Here is a 17,155-nt window from a genome sequence, read left to right as displayed (position 1 = left end):
CCGTTGGACAACGACACGTCAATCAAAACCATAGAGAGGACCGAGGCGAGGTGGGCGTGTTTATCATGGCTGAACTTAATTGGTTATTGGCTATAAAAGACGTCAATATAAAGCGCATAGCGTAGGACGCGCGGCTGATTTGATGACCCGAGTGGCAATCTCAGCTAGTAAGTAAAGGAAGCGAGCCTGATTGGCCAGACGGGGATACAGTGTTACCTGAGGCAGCAGGGTTTTATTTTGCGGAGGGAATACTCGGATGGCGGGATTACAAAATGATTGGGCCATGAACGTGTCAGTCACGAGCCCTTATGATAAAGGTTACAAGATGCCTTGCCAGCCACCGGAGATCACAAAGTACAAGCGGCGGCTGCTCTGTAATTGGTAAAGAGATCTATCAATCAGGGGGATTTCTGGAAGCGGATTGGCTAGATGAACACATGAGACGTTTCGTTTAGCTATTCATTGTGATAAATTGTGCAGCTTTTACAACAATTCATAAATCTACCCCCTGGCCCTAGGGGGCGTGACAGTCCCTCTTTAGGTCCCAAATCTATCCCAACCACCCGTTTCCTCTCCTGATCCCAAGAATGGCTGGGAAATGTTTTATAAAAGACTTAAGTAAAATACATTCAAAATCAATGATTTAAATGTCTGTTACATAAATAGCAATATGTAGGTCAAAAAAAATCACGTCTTGTTAAGCCCCACCCACTGTTCTATCTAACCACACCTCTTAAATGCGATAGCCGTCTCTGGATGCTGGAGAATGAATCGTGATGTCAGGATCGCGATCCAGAGTCCCGCTGACCTCTGCCTCTCCCGAGAACCCCCCAAAACTGGTGAGAGCCCCCCTTAAGTGGACACCCCAGTCATCATATGGATTTCATGCGTACACTAGCCGAGGTTGACCTTGCAAAAGAATGGGGGGGATGCTGCAGAATCCCACCACATGCATTTACCCCTTCCAGGAGACCGTGGTTACGTTTCGCCGACACCATAATCCGTTGGAAGAGCTGACGGATATGGCCCCATTGTTGTGGAGATTCCATTCTTGCCCATTTTACACCGTCCATGAAAAGGATATCGGACTAGAGGCTCGGTGCGAAGCGGTAACGTGTTCTCCCATCACAGGGATTTAAAGGGGGAAAAAAAAACTTTATTGCGAGCTCCATTTATATGATGTTTTAGAGCTTGTTTATTTTTTTTCGTCCTGGAGATGCCAACAAACGGGAAAGTCTTCTGCAGCCGTGACAGGCCGGGTCGCCGCGCACGGCCGTCAAACGCTCTGAAACAAAGAACTTCCTGTTCACATAGATGAAGCCAGACGGATATACAGACAGGCGATGAGCCCACTTTGTCGGACGATGACAGGGTAACTAACAATAAGAGGAGCCATGGAGCTGGAATCGGGATCAGACCGCTACTACTTCTGCGTAGAACAGCAGGACTACACTCCATAATATACTCAACGGCCGGCTTAAATACAAGAGGTTTCGGTCGATCCCCAGGAAAACAGCCGACGCGAGGACAGGAGCTCACCGCCAGTCCAGTGAACGATTTTGGCTTCAGGCAAAAACTAACTTTTTACAGAGATATAAGCAGACAGCTCTAAATGAAGACTTATTTGTTTAATTTTTCTGAATGACATGAAAACCGTATATCGTTATCAAACAAATCGTGTGTGTCGCCGGAACAAGATGTGTGTACACTTCCATCAATGAGCCGCCCTGTACAGCCCACGTTAAAGCAGTGCCGTTTAATCGATCTGCACATACAGCCATCGGGACATTTTTTTTTTGCCCCCATCCCCTGCATGAAGGTTTGCACAACGCCATTTCCCCAGCAGCGATACAATCTATACAAACCTAATTAAAACACAGTTTAAGCCGAACACTTGCTGTGGGTCTGACTTGCTCGTGATTACCCTTAGAACCAAAGCCCACCAATAATAGCCGCCGTCTAAAGACATAAATAACCCTTCCGATAGCAACTGCCACAAATAATGCACATTTAAGCCCTATGTTAAAAAAAAAAACAAATCAGACATTTTATTAAGTTTCACGTGGGGCACTTAAATGATCATTTTCTGTACTTCCGATATTCTCCAAAATAAAAGTATAAATCATACAATCCTCTTCCCATAACGTTTAAAAACAAGACAAAGTGTTCTGCTGGATCCAGGTCTCTATGAAAAGCATGCGGCACGCGATCCTCTCCAAATCCGGTTACTCCAGGAGGGGTTCAACACTGGATTCCGGGTCCTTTGTTTACAAGTCACGCCAATTTAACACAGAATCGAGGTATCCGATCTGCTCTTCGTTGTGCCGGATGGTGAGGTTGAGCAGACGTCCCGCTAGTAACACAAAGATTCGAGTCTAGCGAGCGCGTGCCGGCCTCACTGCGTCATGGTGCCGCTCTTCTCGCTCTTCACTTTGAGAAATTCTGCCATGCTGGAAAAGTACTTCTGGTTCGCTTCTGCTACTTTCTTCTCAGCTGCCTGAGGGTTAACGATCTCCAACCCCTACAAGAAACACGGCATTCTGATTAAAGCATCGCTCAATGAACACGCTGCTGCCAAGCTGGTATAGGCAGATAGACTTTAGTACAACCTGTCCAACCTGCCGCAGGACTACATATCCCATACTCCTCTGCCAGCCCCTTAGCTGAGCATTACGGGAGACTTAGTCCTGCAGCAGCTGGAGAGCCGCAGGTTGGACGCCCCTGCTTTAGTATAAGGGGGCGATTCACTAAGTACCAGGTTGCAAGAGAGAACGTTTCTCCTGTCTCGTTCCATCCAATAATCTCACAAGAACCCGCTTAGTTACCCTGACAAGGATTTACTTTAATCCCAACGATCTCTAGTACACAAGAGCCAGGCCCTCTCCTCCGCACGTACTAGTAGATCTCAACATGTTATTAATGTTCTTGTACCCTCTATAAATGTTTTATCCTGTTAAGACTATGAGCCTGCGGATCGGTGCGTTCCACTCGAATGGTAATCATACGTCACGGTAAAAAGGGCTGCTGGAAGACGATACAACATTTTATCTAAATCCATGAACAAATAAGCCTTGGTATGATTGCTATACAACATGTTTAATTACCGCATTCATTACACGTTACAACATACAAAACTCACCTGAAGAGGCGTGAAAGCAACGCTGGACGCGGTACCTGAAGACCGGTCCCTGACAGTAGACTTGCCCCCGTACACCATGCTCTGTTTTTGGAGTGTGCGCTGTGAAGGGTAATAGAAGCCAGTCAGATGTGGAAGCGTAAGAATGTAAATACGTTAAGGAAAGCATGTAGAATGGGGGGGGGGGTGGCGATATTATATTGCTCTGTGACATCACAGGTTTAAATGTGTGACACAATATGCAAACATCAACATATTACTGTACGGTCTAGAGAGGTCACTAGCACCTCAAGTACATTCATAAAGTCTACTTGAACGCAACCTTATGATGCACACATTATCAGTCAATCTCCCGCTGTCCGGGGTGCCGTACCTGCAAGGTCTTGGAGATTCTGGCCTTAGTGGCATCGTTCACTTGAGCCTGTCGTATCCGGCCACTTCCGGACTTCCCAAGATGTCCTAGACTGAAACCCAGATCTTCCTGATAGGCATCTTCTTCAATCTAAAATAAAAAACAATTCAAAGTTCTTGCAGTCAACTCCTTATGTTATGATATACTAAGAAGAATCAAACCATAAGACTTCCAAAGCTTTAGTAATAGACTGAAATTTGGCCCTCCTTACTTTGTTTCTGTGAGCCAAAATTGTTGTTCTGGACCACTAAAGTCCCACTTACCTGTTGTACATCTCTTCAGAATATGATGAAGCGCAGCTACATTGGCCAGTTTATATAGAATATAGTTTTAAGCAGACTTTTGGACATGTTGCCCTCCTTTTGATAACGCCTTGTTTTCATAGTACGCGGTTATCAGACGCACGCATTGGTGGTTATCCTCCATCAGCTGCTTTCTAAACATCTTTTACACAACCTTTGCTTGCAGAGATCACACATGGCAATGTAAACACGTAAACGCGCACACACACCATACCTCTCCAAAGCTCATTCTGTTGGCTTGTTTACGAATCTCCGTTAGTCCCAGACGTTCCTTCATTTTTCTGTACCTGAAAGGGTAAAACGCATTGCTTGGCGTTGGTATGGGCTTCCTTAAGACAGACCTCAGCTTCAAAGGGTCGGTACCCTAGTTGCTCACCTACGCCCGCCACGTTTCTTTCTTTGCCCATCAAGGGGAGCTGGCAGAGGTTTCACTTGCTTGACCGGAGGGGGTTCTTGCCACTTGTCAAATTTACGTTCAATCTCTTCTTTTAGGTCATAACCAACCTGAAGCAAGTATAAGAGGCCAGCGATAAAGTGAATAACGGATAACCCGATGCCTTCCTTCCTGGCTCACATTTTCATATACCGGTGTACCAGTGATTTGGTGGTTCTTGCTGATTAACTTAAAGAGCTGCCCCCCCTTTTTATTAGATACAGGCCTGTGTCGGTGTGGAAATGTATTTTTATAGTACCACAAGGATAGGGGAGAAAAAAAATTATATATTATAGTCTGTCCACCTCAGATACGCTTAATTATTCCTATAAAAAAACAATTTTTGGGAAAATAAATATTACTGACCTTTCCTTCCGAACTCTCGTGAAAACTATCAACACGTGCCGCTAGTGTGCATTTTGCAGATACAAGTCGTGCTGCCTTTCGATGCAAGTCCTTCGGGGTTAAACAAAAAGAAATGAATAAATAAAATGAATGGCTACAGCGGGTATGTGAAGAAACGCAGCATTCTCCTCACTTACCGAGGGCAGGGACTGTACTATGTCGCTATGGTAGATATACCCAGTATGGGGAAGCACCGATGTACTAGAAAAGCCAGACAAGGTCTTTCTTTGCGCCCCCAGCAGCATGACGTTACAGGCTGGCATTTTAGAGAGATTTGTCAGACCGCCGGCAATACCTGTAAGAAAGCAGAACGTCGATATATTGTAATATGCAATCTTTATACGTGTTCTGTTTGGGGCTTGTTCGCTCAATGGGTCAGATTTTTAGGTCAGTTGATGGAACATTTCATCTCGCTGGCTTCACGGTGCTCTGAACTACCAGCTGCAGCAGATTTGTAATGCAAAGCAGACCAAAAATGGCTGTTGTATTATTAAAGGATAAGTCAATAAGGATTTGCCCCTTCATACCGGGGAAGGCTGCTATGATCAGTGAATAAACCCTCCTGAAATAAAACGTAAGGCGGTAAATTGAAAGAAAGCAAGAACCTTAACGTTAAGACTAAAAAGGTCTTTGCAGACAAAGTATTTTTTAGCTAATAAAACAGAACGCAATAAAAACCATGTTGTGTCAGTGTGGACTTAATTTGTACAGCATAAAGATGTCTGTTAGCCTGTAAATCCTGCTCAGCTTACCCCCTGTTACAAGCTAACAGCTGCTCCCTTAAGCCTGAAACATCTGGATTGAAGCACTTGGACACATCGGTAGAAATTCTGCATACCTTATGGTGGCTCCGTTCCGTAAACGTGTCCCATACAGATCACTATCACAATGTACAACTGAGTCTAGAAAACCAAACGGGGCCAGCTCGTACCATAGTATAGACGGCAGTCTTTTTTATTTTATTTATATAGATAAAGGCACCTTTAAACAATGTTTTAATTCTCCTTGGGAGAAGCGCAAGTGGTGAATCGCCAGAGGACAGACATAATATAACCTAACTTTTAGGCAGTTCTATTGGAATCATAGAGGTTAGATTGTCTCAAAGAAAAAGCGAGCTGCAACACAGACCCTGGGATACTAAACAGGAGTTATTACAGGGTTGTTATTGCCCTGACAATGAATTAAATACAACCCCATTCAGCAGAAAACACACATACTACATATAAACCTTACCCATTATTTTGGCTGCGGTGGAAGCCCCCACAATGATGGAGAGGTTTGGAGCAATGAATGACATGCGTGACTCGACATACTCATAGATTCTGTGCTTGGACTGGTTCAGCTCCAACGCCATATTGCAAGCTTCCTCGATGCGCTCCAGCTCTTCGTCTGTCAGTTGCTGCCTGTAAAGAGATCGCGTAAACTCGTCTGCGTTGATCATTGTGCGCCGGACACCAAATGCAAAGCGGAAGCGCTGAACAGGACCAGGAACTTCACTGGAATCAGGTATAGACCTACCCTTGTGTGGTGGAAGCGGTCACACTCACAACCATTATAGTGGCGTTGGTGAGGATCTGCTGCAGAATCTCATTGTTTTTGCATTTGTCCAGGCTGTTCCCGAGCTCCTACAATAGAAATAAAAGGCACCACTCTTAATATTGCAGCGCAGAAAAGGCTAGTGAGCATTTTCACATATCTTGTGATTCATTGCCAAAAAATACTGAAACTGAGAAGTTACAAATAATCTCATTAAAAAAAAGGCACCAGGTTATTGTAATCGCTGTGGATTCTCCAATGCGTAGGATACAAGTAAAACAAGTTTTATACATTAAGCTCAAGTGTGCAAGATCAATAATATAACATGATCTGTTCACAAGGCCACATTGTACAGATGACTCCTATCTTAGCCAATCAAGATCCCTGAAGAATTGCATACGATTACGGTCCTCTCTCGCTCACTGCTGTTCCTCACACTTACTGATGCGTGCAGGGCTGGAAACGTGAAGTGACAGCCAGCAGCAGATGACACAATAGTGTTAACTGTACTGGAAGCGATTCGCTGCCACCGATTGGCTGCTTTAAGCAAACAAATGCGGCGCACAAATCGGGCAACAGAGTCGTAGCTTCTTCTAAAGCCGACTTTTCCCACCTCACAGATAAAGAGTGCATTTGAAAGATACTTTCATATGCACCGTTTATTGGTGAGACTGCATGGGACACAAAACCGACCATTTAACGTGCCAGCTTTTAAAGGATTACCTGTCCCAGATTAAAACAGATCTCGTGAGATGAGTTAGATGGCCTTGTGGCAGAGAGATGCAAAGAATCGGATTCTGATATTATTGTAAGACAACTCCAACCTCCCTAATCCTTGCTGGCCAGGAGTATGAAAGAATCAGGGTTATAGACACTACCTGTGTCCTGTTTCATAACGTGCCCCCCTGAGCTCACTATAAATAAAATTCGGTAAGAATCCTTTAACTCCAATCCAGTGAGCGGCAAGATACACGACTGTCTGAGAAAAAAAAAATGTATTAAGTTATGCCACTTACCTTTACTGTCCTGATGTAGTCCAAAGCATTTGGAACCAGGGACTCCAACTCTGGAAATCTCTTGGAATATTTGTCCCGGATAAATTTGTGAATAATATCTGAAAGAATTCAAAGATGTCAAAAAGTTATGTTCTGCACATCTGACCAATGAGCATCTGCAGCAGGAGTCACCGTTACAGCCTGTGGTGAACACAACTAGATGGATTTAAACTGATTGGTGTATAAAAGCCACACAGGATTCCCCTCAATAACTCACAATGATACATGACAAACATCCTCCTCTCTCATGGGTTCCCCCATTCTCACACTGCTCGTTTTGTTCTCCTTACCCTGCCTTCATCTGCTCTAGTATTAAATACAAAAAAAATGACTCCTAGAAGTAGACCATAATTTTAACACCAAGGAATATAAAAGAATATACTTACTAAGTTCATTCTCAATCTCTACAGTCAGATTGTTTGCATCAACTATGACTTTGTATTCCGGGGCAGCTTCCACCGGTCCCATTACTGGATAATAACGGCAAGAAGAAGCGCAGATATTAATATTCAACAAGAAGCATTTCACTCCAACAACCCACTGACTATTTAAAAATAGATAACGGGGATGGCCGCTACTTTCCACAAACTGAACGTCTACATTAATGTAAATGAAATGTTTGTGTGATACACAGCCTAGCTTGTGTTGGTACAAACGTCTAGGCATCCACAAGCGACAGGTGGGGTGGAATAAAACACTCTACCTTCAGCATTTGGTTGCTTTTTGACATAAGCCTCTATCTTCTCCAATATTTCTGAAAACTTAAACAAAAACAGAGAAAAAGATTCATGAACTCGAATGCCTTAGTAAAAAAAAAAAAAAAAAAAAACCAACACAAAAGCCATCAACACACAGATGAATTTATAGGACTTGACAAATCCCAGCAGCCAGGTAGTCGTGACTCCTTAAATGCTGTGCATTTTTATATCGACCTCTACGGGTGTACCTCCTTCCAGCATCTTAAACATAAGGCTGGATCCTCCAATTTATTCCATTCTTACCTGTTGTTGAGGTCATCAATCTTATTTGTCCTTAATGCAGTTCGTTACTCAACCGAAGGAAGACATTTCTTCAACTCACCTGTCTACTATCCCATAGCTTGGCTATACTTTTTACCGACTCAGCATTCATGTCCACTTGCATCTCCTCCTGCACCTCTTCAATTGTTTCCAAGTCATCTTCATCTATTAGGTTATCGTCTTCCTCCCCGGCCGCTTCCTCCAGGTCAGCCAGCAGCTCATCCGCCAGAGACATGTTTTAACGATGATCGCGTCTAAAATTAAAAGATTGGAAATACCACAATATGAATGTCATGAAACGCATATACACGTTATAAATGGGTTCACATCCTAGAAATAAAGTGATACTACCCTGATTATTTCATCAAACTTAATTTAGCCTACTTGCCTAAATACACTCACAAGTCTTAGATGTTGCAGGGTTGCTTTGGCAGCAGTCACCGGGGTCAGATGTCTAAATAGCCTCCCCCGCTTTAAAGAGTCAGACATTAATCAGTTCTTGGTCTTATTTTAGGTTGAGGATAGCTTCACGACTATCCCATCCATGATTAAATCCCCTTCGCTGTATGAGCCTCTACCACTTCTGCACAGAAGCTGTTCCACGTAGTCATCACCGTCTTAGCGACTTTTTTTTTTTTTTTTTTTTTTTTTATTATTTACTTCTAGTATCTGACCCACTATCATTAAGAGAATCAAATTATTCAAGAAAGGACATTTAGCTACTAGGAACGGCATTTCTTAGGCTACATTTAAATTATAAAAGCAGAGTAGATTGCAAGAACACCCTCACGTTTCCAAGAACAGTCAATCGTACTCCTCCAGGAACCGATCGGTTACAGAAATGTGACACGCGAACCCCCATATCCAGGAAATGTGCTAAAAATCATACAGTAATTAACCAAAGCAGCACATCCCTGTTTCTTTAAATGACCTTAAAGTATATGTAAGGGCCACAATTGGCATACACCACGAAATAACGTATGTGGGGGGGGGGGTAATTGTATTCCAGTGCGCCTATATGTATTTTATATATATATATATATATATATATATATATTTTATATTTTGTATATATATATATATATACACACACACACATATACTATATCATATTCTAAATTCACACAAGATAATGCAACCAGCATACCCAATAAAATATTAAAATGACGTCACTCACCTTCCTGGCTGGGACGTAGTACTGAGTAATCCTGCTGCTGTTAGCCTGCAGCCCCTACCAAGTATCCCCACAAAATCAACCAAGTCAATTTCCTCACCGCACCGAAACACCCGGTACAACACACACGAAAGCACAGTGCGCGGCGCTTCCTGATTACCTCACTTCCGGTCAGCACTAAACTTCGCGACGCAGACGTGTGTGAGGCGACTGTTACTCCATTGGCTAAAATATGAATCTGTCATAAAGAGGCGCGGCAGAACGTTTCGAAGGATAGCGCCCATTGGCTGCCGTTGCTAGGATCCTTTTTTTATTATTTCAATACGTAAAACTTTATTTGTCACACAGGAAATGTTCTGCTGACAGTTAACAAATGTGTTGGGGTTACATAGATCGGAACATGACTTCTGCAGGAATGTGTGTGAAATCCACGACCAGCTGACCGGAACAGGTATTTGAGACCAAGAGTCTCTTGAGTGTGATAAAATGGAGGGAAAATGCATGCAGGGTGCTGGGTAGAAGGAGGGAATGAGGTTCTATCTCTGGTCAGACCTCACTGAGAGTATTGGGTGCAGTTCTGGAGCCCCCATCTCTAGACGGATAAAGCCCAATTCTGAAATTGGGAGCAGGATAAAAGTTATCAGGAAAGACTCGGGAACCTCGGCTCGCAAAGACATTCACACTACGTTACATTTATTTCTGTAGCGCCAGCAGAGTCCGTAGCGAATCTCACACAATTACAAACGGGTACAAAAGGGGAAGAGACCCCTGCTCCCAGGAGCTTGCAATCTAGTCGGTGGTTGAGGGGGAACAGTAGGAGACGGCGGCTCGGATGGGGATGAGTTGGTCGGGTCCGGATGATCTGTAGAGATTGTCGATCGTTCCGATGGCTGGATTAGGATGATGGCTGAGAGTGTTAGGAAGAAAGGTTGTACTCTTATTGGAAAAGAGTACAACAAAGAGCTTTTTAAATCCCTACGAGGGAGAAAGTCTGACGGGAGGGGCGATTCCAGAGAAGGGGGGAGATCCTGAATGTGGGATCGAGAAGAGGTAATGACGGTAGAAGAGAGACTAAGTGCATCACAACTGTCCCAGCATTGGTTAATGCCTAAACTCTTTAATAATCTAATGTTTTGCCTCATTCATAATTGTGCCGGGAGACAAGTGCAGGCACTTATTGGTTGTTGCCATAGAAACCTGTGTCCCTATGATCTTTTAATGTGAATGAAACCCTCAGAGGTAAGAGTGAAATGCCAGTCTTTGCGTAACATGTCACAGAGGGCAAAATAATATTTTGTGTAAGTGGAACAGCACCCCAAGCACTTCCTCGCCGTCCGTCTCACTCGGTCTATTAAGATATCCAGGAGTTTGAATCTCTACAGAAACCTGAAACTTCCTTTTTTTTTCTTCTAGATTCCATCATGGCTGTGAGCTTTGAGGAGTTCTCCGTCCCCCCTGGCTCTGAACTCGCTCTTCCGCCGTTGTTTGGGGGAAATATTTTGGAAAGCGAGCTCGAGACCGAGGTGGAGTTTGTGGATGGAGGCCTCAGCGGAGACAACCTTCAGGATGAAGAGGAAGAAGAAGCCCAGCAGAGGCTGAGAGAACTCAACAAGAGGAAGTTCCTTGCCCTGAGCCGGCGATGTAAAGAAATTGAACAGGTTGGCACAGAAGAGCGCTTTTTATTACGCGTCCCCTGCAGAGAGCATGTAACCTCTATTTGACCTTGTCGAGCATGTTTGTGGATGCCACATTCTGCTCCACCATTGCACAGAATTCTGACTTATTTTGGAGCATGGCAGGAAGAAGTTAAATAAATAATGGAATCATTGCCCACCCGTACCCAGAATGCACCTAGACGTAAAGGTACAATGGGGAAGGCCTATGTATAGAACTATGTAAGAAGGTAGCGAATGTGACGTGTTATGGGGAAATCCCGTCCCCATAACACGGGAGGTTTCGGGTATCTCACATGTAGTCATTATTCCAGCGTACGTTTCTTGCCATTGATACTGTAGTTATGGATATCAGATTGACGTTTTCCGTTGTATTGAGAGGTTCTTCTCCTATTAAATCTAGAATTGTTTTCCAGGTGAACGAGAGGATTCTCAACAGGCTCCACGAAGTGCAGAAGATAACGCGCCGGATGAAACAAGAACGGAGGTAACCGTGAATTCCAGCAAGTCCTTTTTTCTTTTCTAGAGATGTAACTCTGCTGCGTGGCCCTCGTGTTAAACAAAAATGTTTTCCTTTCTTAGATGCCTTATGAAAATCCTGGATTCGTATGGGGATGATTATAGAAAGAGCCATCTCACTATCATGCTTGAGGTATGGAACTTACTGTGTCGTAGAAACACATCCTATGTGACTTATCTGGATTGCTTTGGAATGTGGCCTTATCGCCATAGCAGCAAATGCGCTTGCGCTGCTGATTGGTCCATTCTATTGATTGCCGGTGCGGCACCATAATCACTTTTTATACATAACTCTTCGTGTGCAACCCTGGTATTTGTGAAGATAATGCCACATATGGGGCTTTCATCTCCAATTCTAGAACCTCTTGATTGAGTTTTATATTTATTTTATTAATGCATCCATCCATTTTTGTTCACAATGTCCGCTCCTCCCCTCAGTTCCCTTTTTAAGTTCCTGTCCAGAAATGTTCTTTCCGTTCACTTTCTTCTCTCTCCGGCTAGCAGCCTTCTCATTATTGATCTGATTATAACGTATTTTGTGAAAACCTTGTTCTTGCAGGATGAAGGACCCCATCGGTCCAACACGCCATCCCCTGCCAACTCGGAGAACGAAGCCGCGGAAAACGATGAGCTGCCTGCTAGTCGGGGGGGCTTATCAGGGCTGTCCCTCGGTTTGGAGACTGCTAGTCCGGAAAGTCCATCTCTGGCAGAAGGACCTCCGGCCAAGAGGAGGAAGAAACACAAGGAGGAGAAGGATCACATTGGGACAAAGCTGTCTCCATCTCTCCTTCCATCCGAACCCCTGCTAGCTCAGGTATGGAAGCACTATCATTAAAATCGCTGGCCCTTTAGGCAACAAACCCGGGGTTATTCGTAGCCTTTTCTGCTCCATCCTCTGGCGGTGCCATCATATAAATCGTTATAGCCCAATGTCTCATCATCTATAATCTGGCTTTAAACATACATTTTTAGGGTTAACTATATAAAGTACTTGTCTTTCGCTACTAGGTGAAGATTGAAGAGGATTATCTGTGCGAAGGCGATGAAGAGCTTCCTCTCAGCTGGCAGCCTCTCAGCCCACGTGACAAGATTCTTCAGTATACAAAGTTTTCCAGCCCTGGACCCTGCCCGGACTTTGACTGATTTTAATCCTACTCAGAGAGCATTCGTTCTGTGCTTTGGGGACGCGGAAGGATTAATAATTCCCATACGGAAAAACGATTGGGTTAAAAAGTCCGCTTTATTCCTTGTTTCCTGGTCCCCGTTCGGTTGAATGATATTCATTTTCCACCTTTACTCGTCTGATGCTTCCTGCACATCTGGTAGTTAACCTTTTAATGAATAGTTTGGATTTACAAGTACTTGAGGATAGTTAAAACTCACATAAGATTACTTAAACTTTTACTGACGTGAAAGCCTTTTTAATGCTACTCTTAATTTAATTTTGGATAATCAGATTATTTCTGTATATAGCCTCGCCTAATCGAATTTGCAGAATTTGTACAGATGCTTTATGTTGGCTTATAATTTTATCTCCTAAAACTTCCAGAATAAAACCGCATGTTTATTTACTATATAGCGATGCTTTAGGTGCCTCTCATACGAACAAACTTTATAGTTGCTAAAAGGCCGGTTTAGATGGTACTTAGGATAACTTTACAGCCAAAGTGTCTTTTAAAACAATAAGCTCCCGTGTTTAGGGATCGCAGGTCTGCTGGCTACCCCTGACCTGATGAACGCAGCCAGAAACCGCTCTATTTGTTCATACAATCGTATAGCTTTGGGTAACTCGAGGCTGGGTCTCCACCGAAGTCCACAGGACACAGTGTTTCAATCTGATAACGTTTGGCCTTTTTAGCCAGGGGTGTCCATCCTGTGGCCCTCCAGCTGCTGCAGGACTACATCTCCCATAATGCTCTTTCAGCTAAGGGGCTGGCTGAGGAGTACGGGAGATGTAGTCCTGCAGCAGCTAGAGGGCCGCAGGTTGGACACTCCTGATCTAAGCTGTGGTTTCCCGCTGTATACGGCTTTTCCATTTGAACAGTGTAGTGCTAGACAGCATTCTGGTGGAATAGATGGAGCAAGGTACCGGGAGATTCCCCAGGGCCAGCTCGGCCCTTCTTGCCGAAAATATTGCAAGGGTTGACCCATTATAAAGCACAATGGATTTAGTGAGATTTAAATGCAACCCTTGGTTTACTGAATAAAACTCCAATATTATTCAACAGCCCTGAATGTTACAATAATGTGCAGAGAAACAGCAGTAAATGGGTAAAAACTTACGGGTAAAAAAAAAAAACCAGCTGCTTCTGAACGCCTTAAATTACAGAAATTGCTATCAACGGCACAGGTGCCTCGGCCTCGCTTCTAACCACGTACCCCAAATCGAAATATTGGTCATTCATGTTTGGGGCATATCTCTGAGCGGTCGTCACGCTGCATGTTTCATTTCTCGTTAGCGGATATAGAAAAAGATCACTCCGTATCCAACTATAAAAATACGTTGGTTTTTAATAATATAATTTATTTCTTATTACATCGGGCAGAGTGGTGACGCAAGCTGGCAGGGTGCGCTCCGTACAGGGCAGAGGCGAACGTCGTCCATCTGTGTTTGGAAACAGGACAAAAAAAAGGGGCAAAACAGAGAGCATCCGACCTGAACTTGTTTATTAACCGCGCAGCTTCTTTTCACGTTATCCGCGTGATTAGAAGTTCTTTAGCCAGTCCAAGTTGGGTCCGACGTTATCAGTAGGATGGCTGGGGACATCAGGCATGTTTCCATCATCTCGGACTGGAACTAGACAACAGATGGAAAAGAAAGAGTGACATATTAATAACAATCAAGCAGTTACCTAGTAAACAATTTTCCTTTACAGGTACTGAGCTTAGGTCTACAGGTAGGCAAATAAGCTCGAGTCCAACGCCCGCCTTGGGCCTCAGGAAGGGGAACAGGATAAAATGTCTCTTCTCCCTTCCTTGCTCGGCCCTCCTACCCATTGTTGGTTGGCGAGTCAGGCTCAGGTTCTCTCGCCCGTTTGTCTTGACTCTGTACTCTGCATAAGGTGACACTAGTGGTCCCTCGTCACTGTCGAGAGCTTATTTCTACTCGCTTCCACGTAAAGGCATTGAATATTAAAAAGAGACGGGGGCGCCAAGAACAATAACGGTTTACGAGGAACAGAACAGTTAAAGTTCAGTAAAAAAACAGGGGGGGTTTGTACAAAAATTACCACGGCAACCAATGAAGTCATTCTACTCACTCATTTATTTCTTTGGTTATTATTGTGCCACCTTTTAAAACTCACAATTACTCCCCCCCCCCATTTCCGCCGAACAAAGACCTGTTTAATAAAAATATATATTTTTTTTTTGGGGGGGGGGTTAAAGCTATACCTGCATAATAGCCGGCATAATATATGGGGGGGGGGGTGTTCTCACCTGGATAGGAGTACGGCACAGCTTTGTTCATCATAGCGGAATACTTTGTGTATGGGCTGACAACCGGAACAACAACAGCTGTGAAGCAAATAGAGGAAGGTCAACAACTGGAAACGCGTTGGGGTCGGCGAGCCGGGCCGCATACGTACATTTAACACATTCAAGACCAGGGGGTTAGAATTTCTTCTACACTGTACCACAGCCCAACACACTGATTACTGTAATACTCCACATACAGAGGGTAACATTCATAGATATTACTCTATATTATAGATTATTAATACCGCTGGTGTAAGGGCTTTGGAGGAAGTGATTTTTTTTTAAATATAACAATGTAGTATAGATCAAGAAGGTCATCTCAGTGAGTTTACTTTGCGTCGGGATGGGACAGCTCAGCCCTTTTGGCAGGAGATGCTAAATAGTGCATGGAATACACCAAATTGGCGTCGGCGTTCATTTAAATATACAATGCTGCTGCAATTTATTACCCAATATGCCAATGGCGGCGGCGGCAGTTATGACCGGTTCCTTTGCCCACGCATTTTTCAGGAATGCTCCAAATTCTGCAAGAAAATAAAAATAAATCTCTGTAATAGATTAACGTCATTCTTGTTGCACAATCTATACAAAAAAACAAACACATTATGGTTTACTAAAAATGTTGATTTGTTTTTGCCGAGACGTCATTTATTAGGATTATTTAAGATTATGACGATCGGACGTCATTTTAACCCCTTTTCGAATATTGCTCTCAGCGACGTGAAAATACAGGGGGCTATAAACGGAACGTATTCGATGTATTATTTTGTCTTAAACTCATAGTGTTTGATCATTTATCTTTCAAAAAGGATAGAACAAGAAGCCATGCAATAAAACCAGGGCTGCAATATGAACTATTTAATAGAGAAACAGCCCTAAAGACCATCCCCCACCTTTAGGACCGACGTGGAATTTTCCATTTCACTGTGAACTTGCTTTAAAATAGTGAATGAAGCCCTGAATATATGATGGGAACCCAAATTATATATATATATATATACACATACATACATATATAGATAGATACCTACATACATAGATATAGATAGATAGAGCTATATAGATATAAAAACTTTTTATATGAATTTGGAACCAACTGATGACTTCTTATGTAACAAGCAGTGCATGTGAAAGAAGAATAATAATGTATATATTTGCACCACGTCATTTATTAACATCTCCCGCTGTTTATATGTCATACTTAATGGGGAGGAAAAGGGGTCAGGTGGGACACTTTGATCGGCGCATTAAAGCTATAATGGCTTCTGTCTGGGACAGTAAAGCCCGGTGATAACAAGGACGCCAAGTCTCCGCTTTAATACCGGATAAACCGACCAGCCCCAGGCTGCTATCCCGTGACAAACATGACCGCCCTTCCTCAAGACACAAAACAGAAGCAGGGGTAACAAGACAGCCACCATTACAATGTTATCGCATTCTCCTTGACTGTCACTTACTGACGAACGCAGCCATCTTGCCTCCTGACGCCTGCCGGAAGCGGATGTTCGCGTCGCAGTGCATTCTGGAACTTGTAGTCCTCGTATGTTTCAAAGTGATGCGCAGGGATCTCACGTGACATTGCAAAATTAATGTAAAACCGTCATCTTACTCTTTCACTTCCTAAAACTACCTCATCTCCTGTACAAAACTAGCTTTTTTTAATAACAGGTTACCCTTTTTTAATGTTTGTTTTAAGACGCTGTTCCACTTATTCTGGTAAATGTAACACCTTTTGTATATAGGCGAGGCAACACAATTCATAGAACCTTCCCAGAAATCATTCTTCAATTTGGTAAAGTTTTGTATCATTCATGATTTTTGCCAGGAACACTTAATTGTCATGTGACACGATTGTAGGCTGCTGATAGGCTGTTCTCCCAGAAACTGAAACGGCTAATTGGAAGTGTGTCGGGATAAACGTTTAGGATACGGACCGCTGGGAAGAAGCATTGGATATCATCGCGGATATTAAGACCGTGGAACAATGGACTCTCTACATACGTGGGAGCGCGGG

The 17,155-nt window shown here is 43.5% G+C and overlaps 3 protein-coding genes across 3 annotated transcripts; 1 reads left to right on the top strand and 2 right to left on the bottom strand.

The window, feature by feature from the left end:
• Positions 1–2,026: 2,026 nt before the first annotated feature.
• On the bottom strand, positions 2,027–9,628 carry PRPF31 (pre-mRNA processing factor 31). The gene is made up of 14 exons (XM_053452243.1): positions 9,476–9,628; positions 8,360–8,552; positions 7,983–8,040; positions 7,666–7,749; positions 7,241–7,338; positions 6,207–6,313; positions 5,922–6,091; positions 4,826–4,983; positions 4,650–4,739; positions 4,227–4,354; positions 4,065–4,137; positions 3,510–3,638; positions 3,140–3,238; positions 2,027–2,521 (listed from the first exon to the last, which is right to left on the bottom strand). Exons 2-14 carry the CDS (start codon positions 8,531–8,533, stop codon positions 2,396–2,398), a joined length of 1,494 nt encoding a protein of 497 aa, XP_053308218.1. The 5' UTR covers positions 8,534–8,552; positions 9,476–9,628; the 3' UTR covers positions 2,027–2,395.
• Positions 9,629–9,751: 123 nt separating this feature from the next.
• TFPT (TCF3 fusion partner) lies at positions 9,752–13,235 on the top strand. The gene is made up of 6 exons (XM_053451937.1): positions 9,752–9,923; positions 10,886–11,130; positions 11,562–11,632; positions 11,728–11,797; positions 12,224–12,478; positions 12,673–13,235. Exons 2-6 carry the CDS (start codon positions 10,894–10,896, stop codon positions 12,805–12,807), a joined length of 768 nt encoding a protein of 255 aa, XP_053307912.1. The 5' UTR covers positions 9,752–9,923; positions 10,886–10,893; the 3' UTR covers positions 12,808–13,235.
• Positions 13,236–14,157: 922 nt separating this feature from the next.
• Positions 14,158–16,667, bottom strand: NDUFA3 (NADH:ubiquinone oxidoreductase subunit A3). The gene is made up of 4 exons (XM_053451741.1): positions 16,599–16,667; positions 15,591–15,665; positions 15,103–15,180; positions 14,158–14,461 (listed from the first exon to the last, which is right to left on the bottom strand). The coding sequence occupies exons 1-4, from the start codon at positions 16,660–16,662 to the stop codon at positions 14,370–14,372; spliced, it is 309 nt and encodes a 102-aa protein (XP_053307716.1). The 5' UTR covers positions 16,663–16,667; the 3' UTR covers positions 14,158–14,369.
• Between the last annotated feature and the right edge of the window lie 488 nt (positions 16,668–17,155).

This window comes from Spea bombifrons, chromosome 12, assembly GCF_027358695.1.
Source record: "Spea bombifrons isolate aSpeBom1 chromosome 12, aSpeBom1.2.pri, whole genome shotgun sequence".
NCBI lineage: Eukaryota > Metazoa > Chordata > Amphibia > Anura > Pelobatidae > Spea > Spea bombifrons.
The sequence above is the reverse complement of the archived record's forward strand: the minus strand, read 5'-3'. Positions and strand labels throughout refer to the sequence as shown.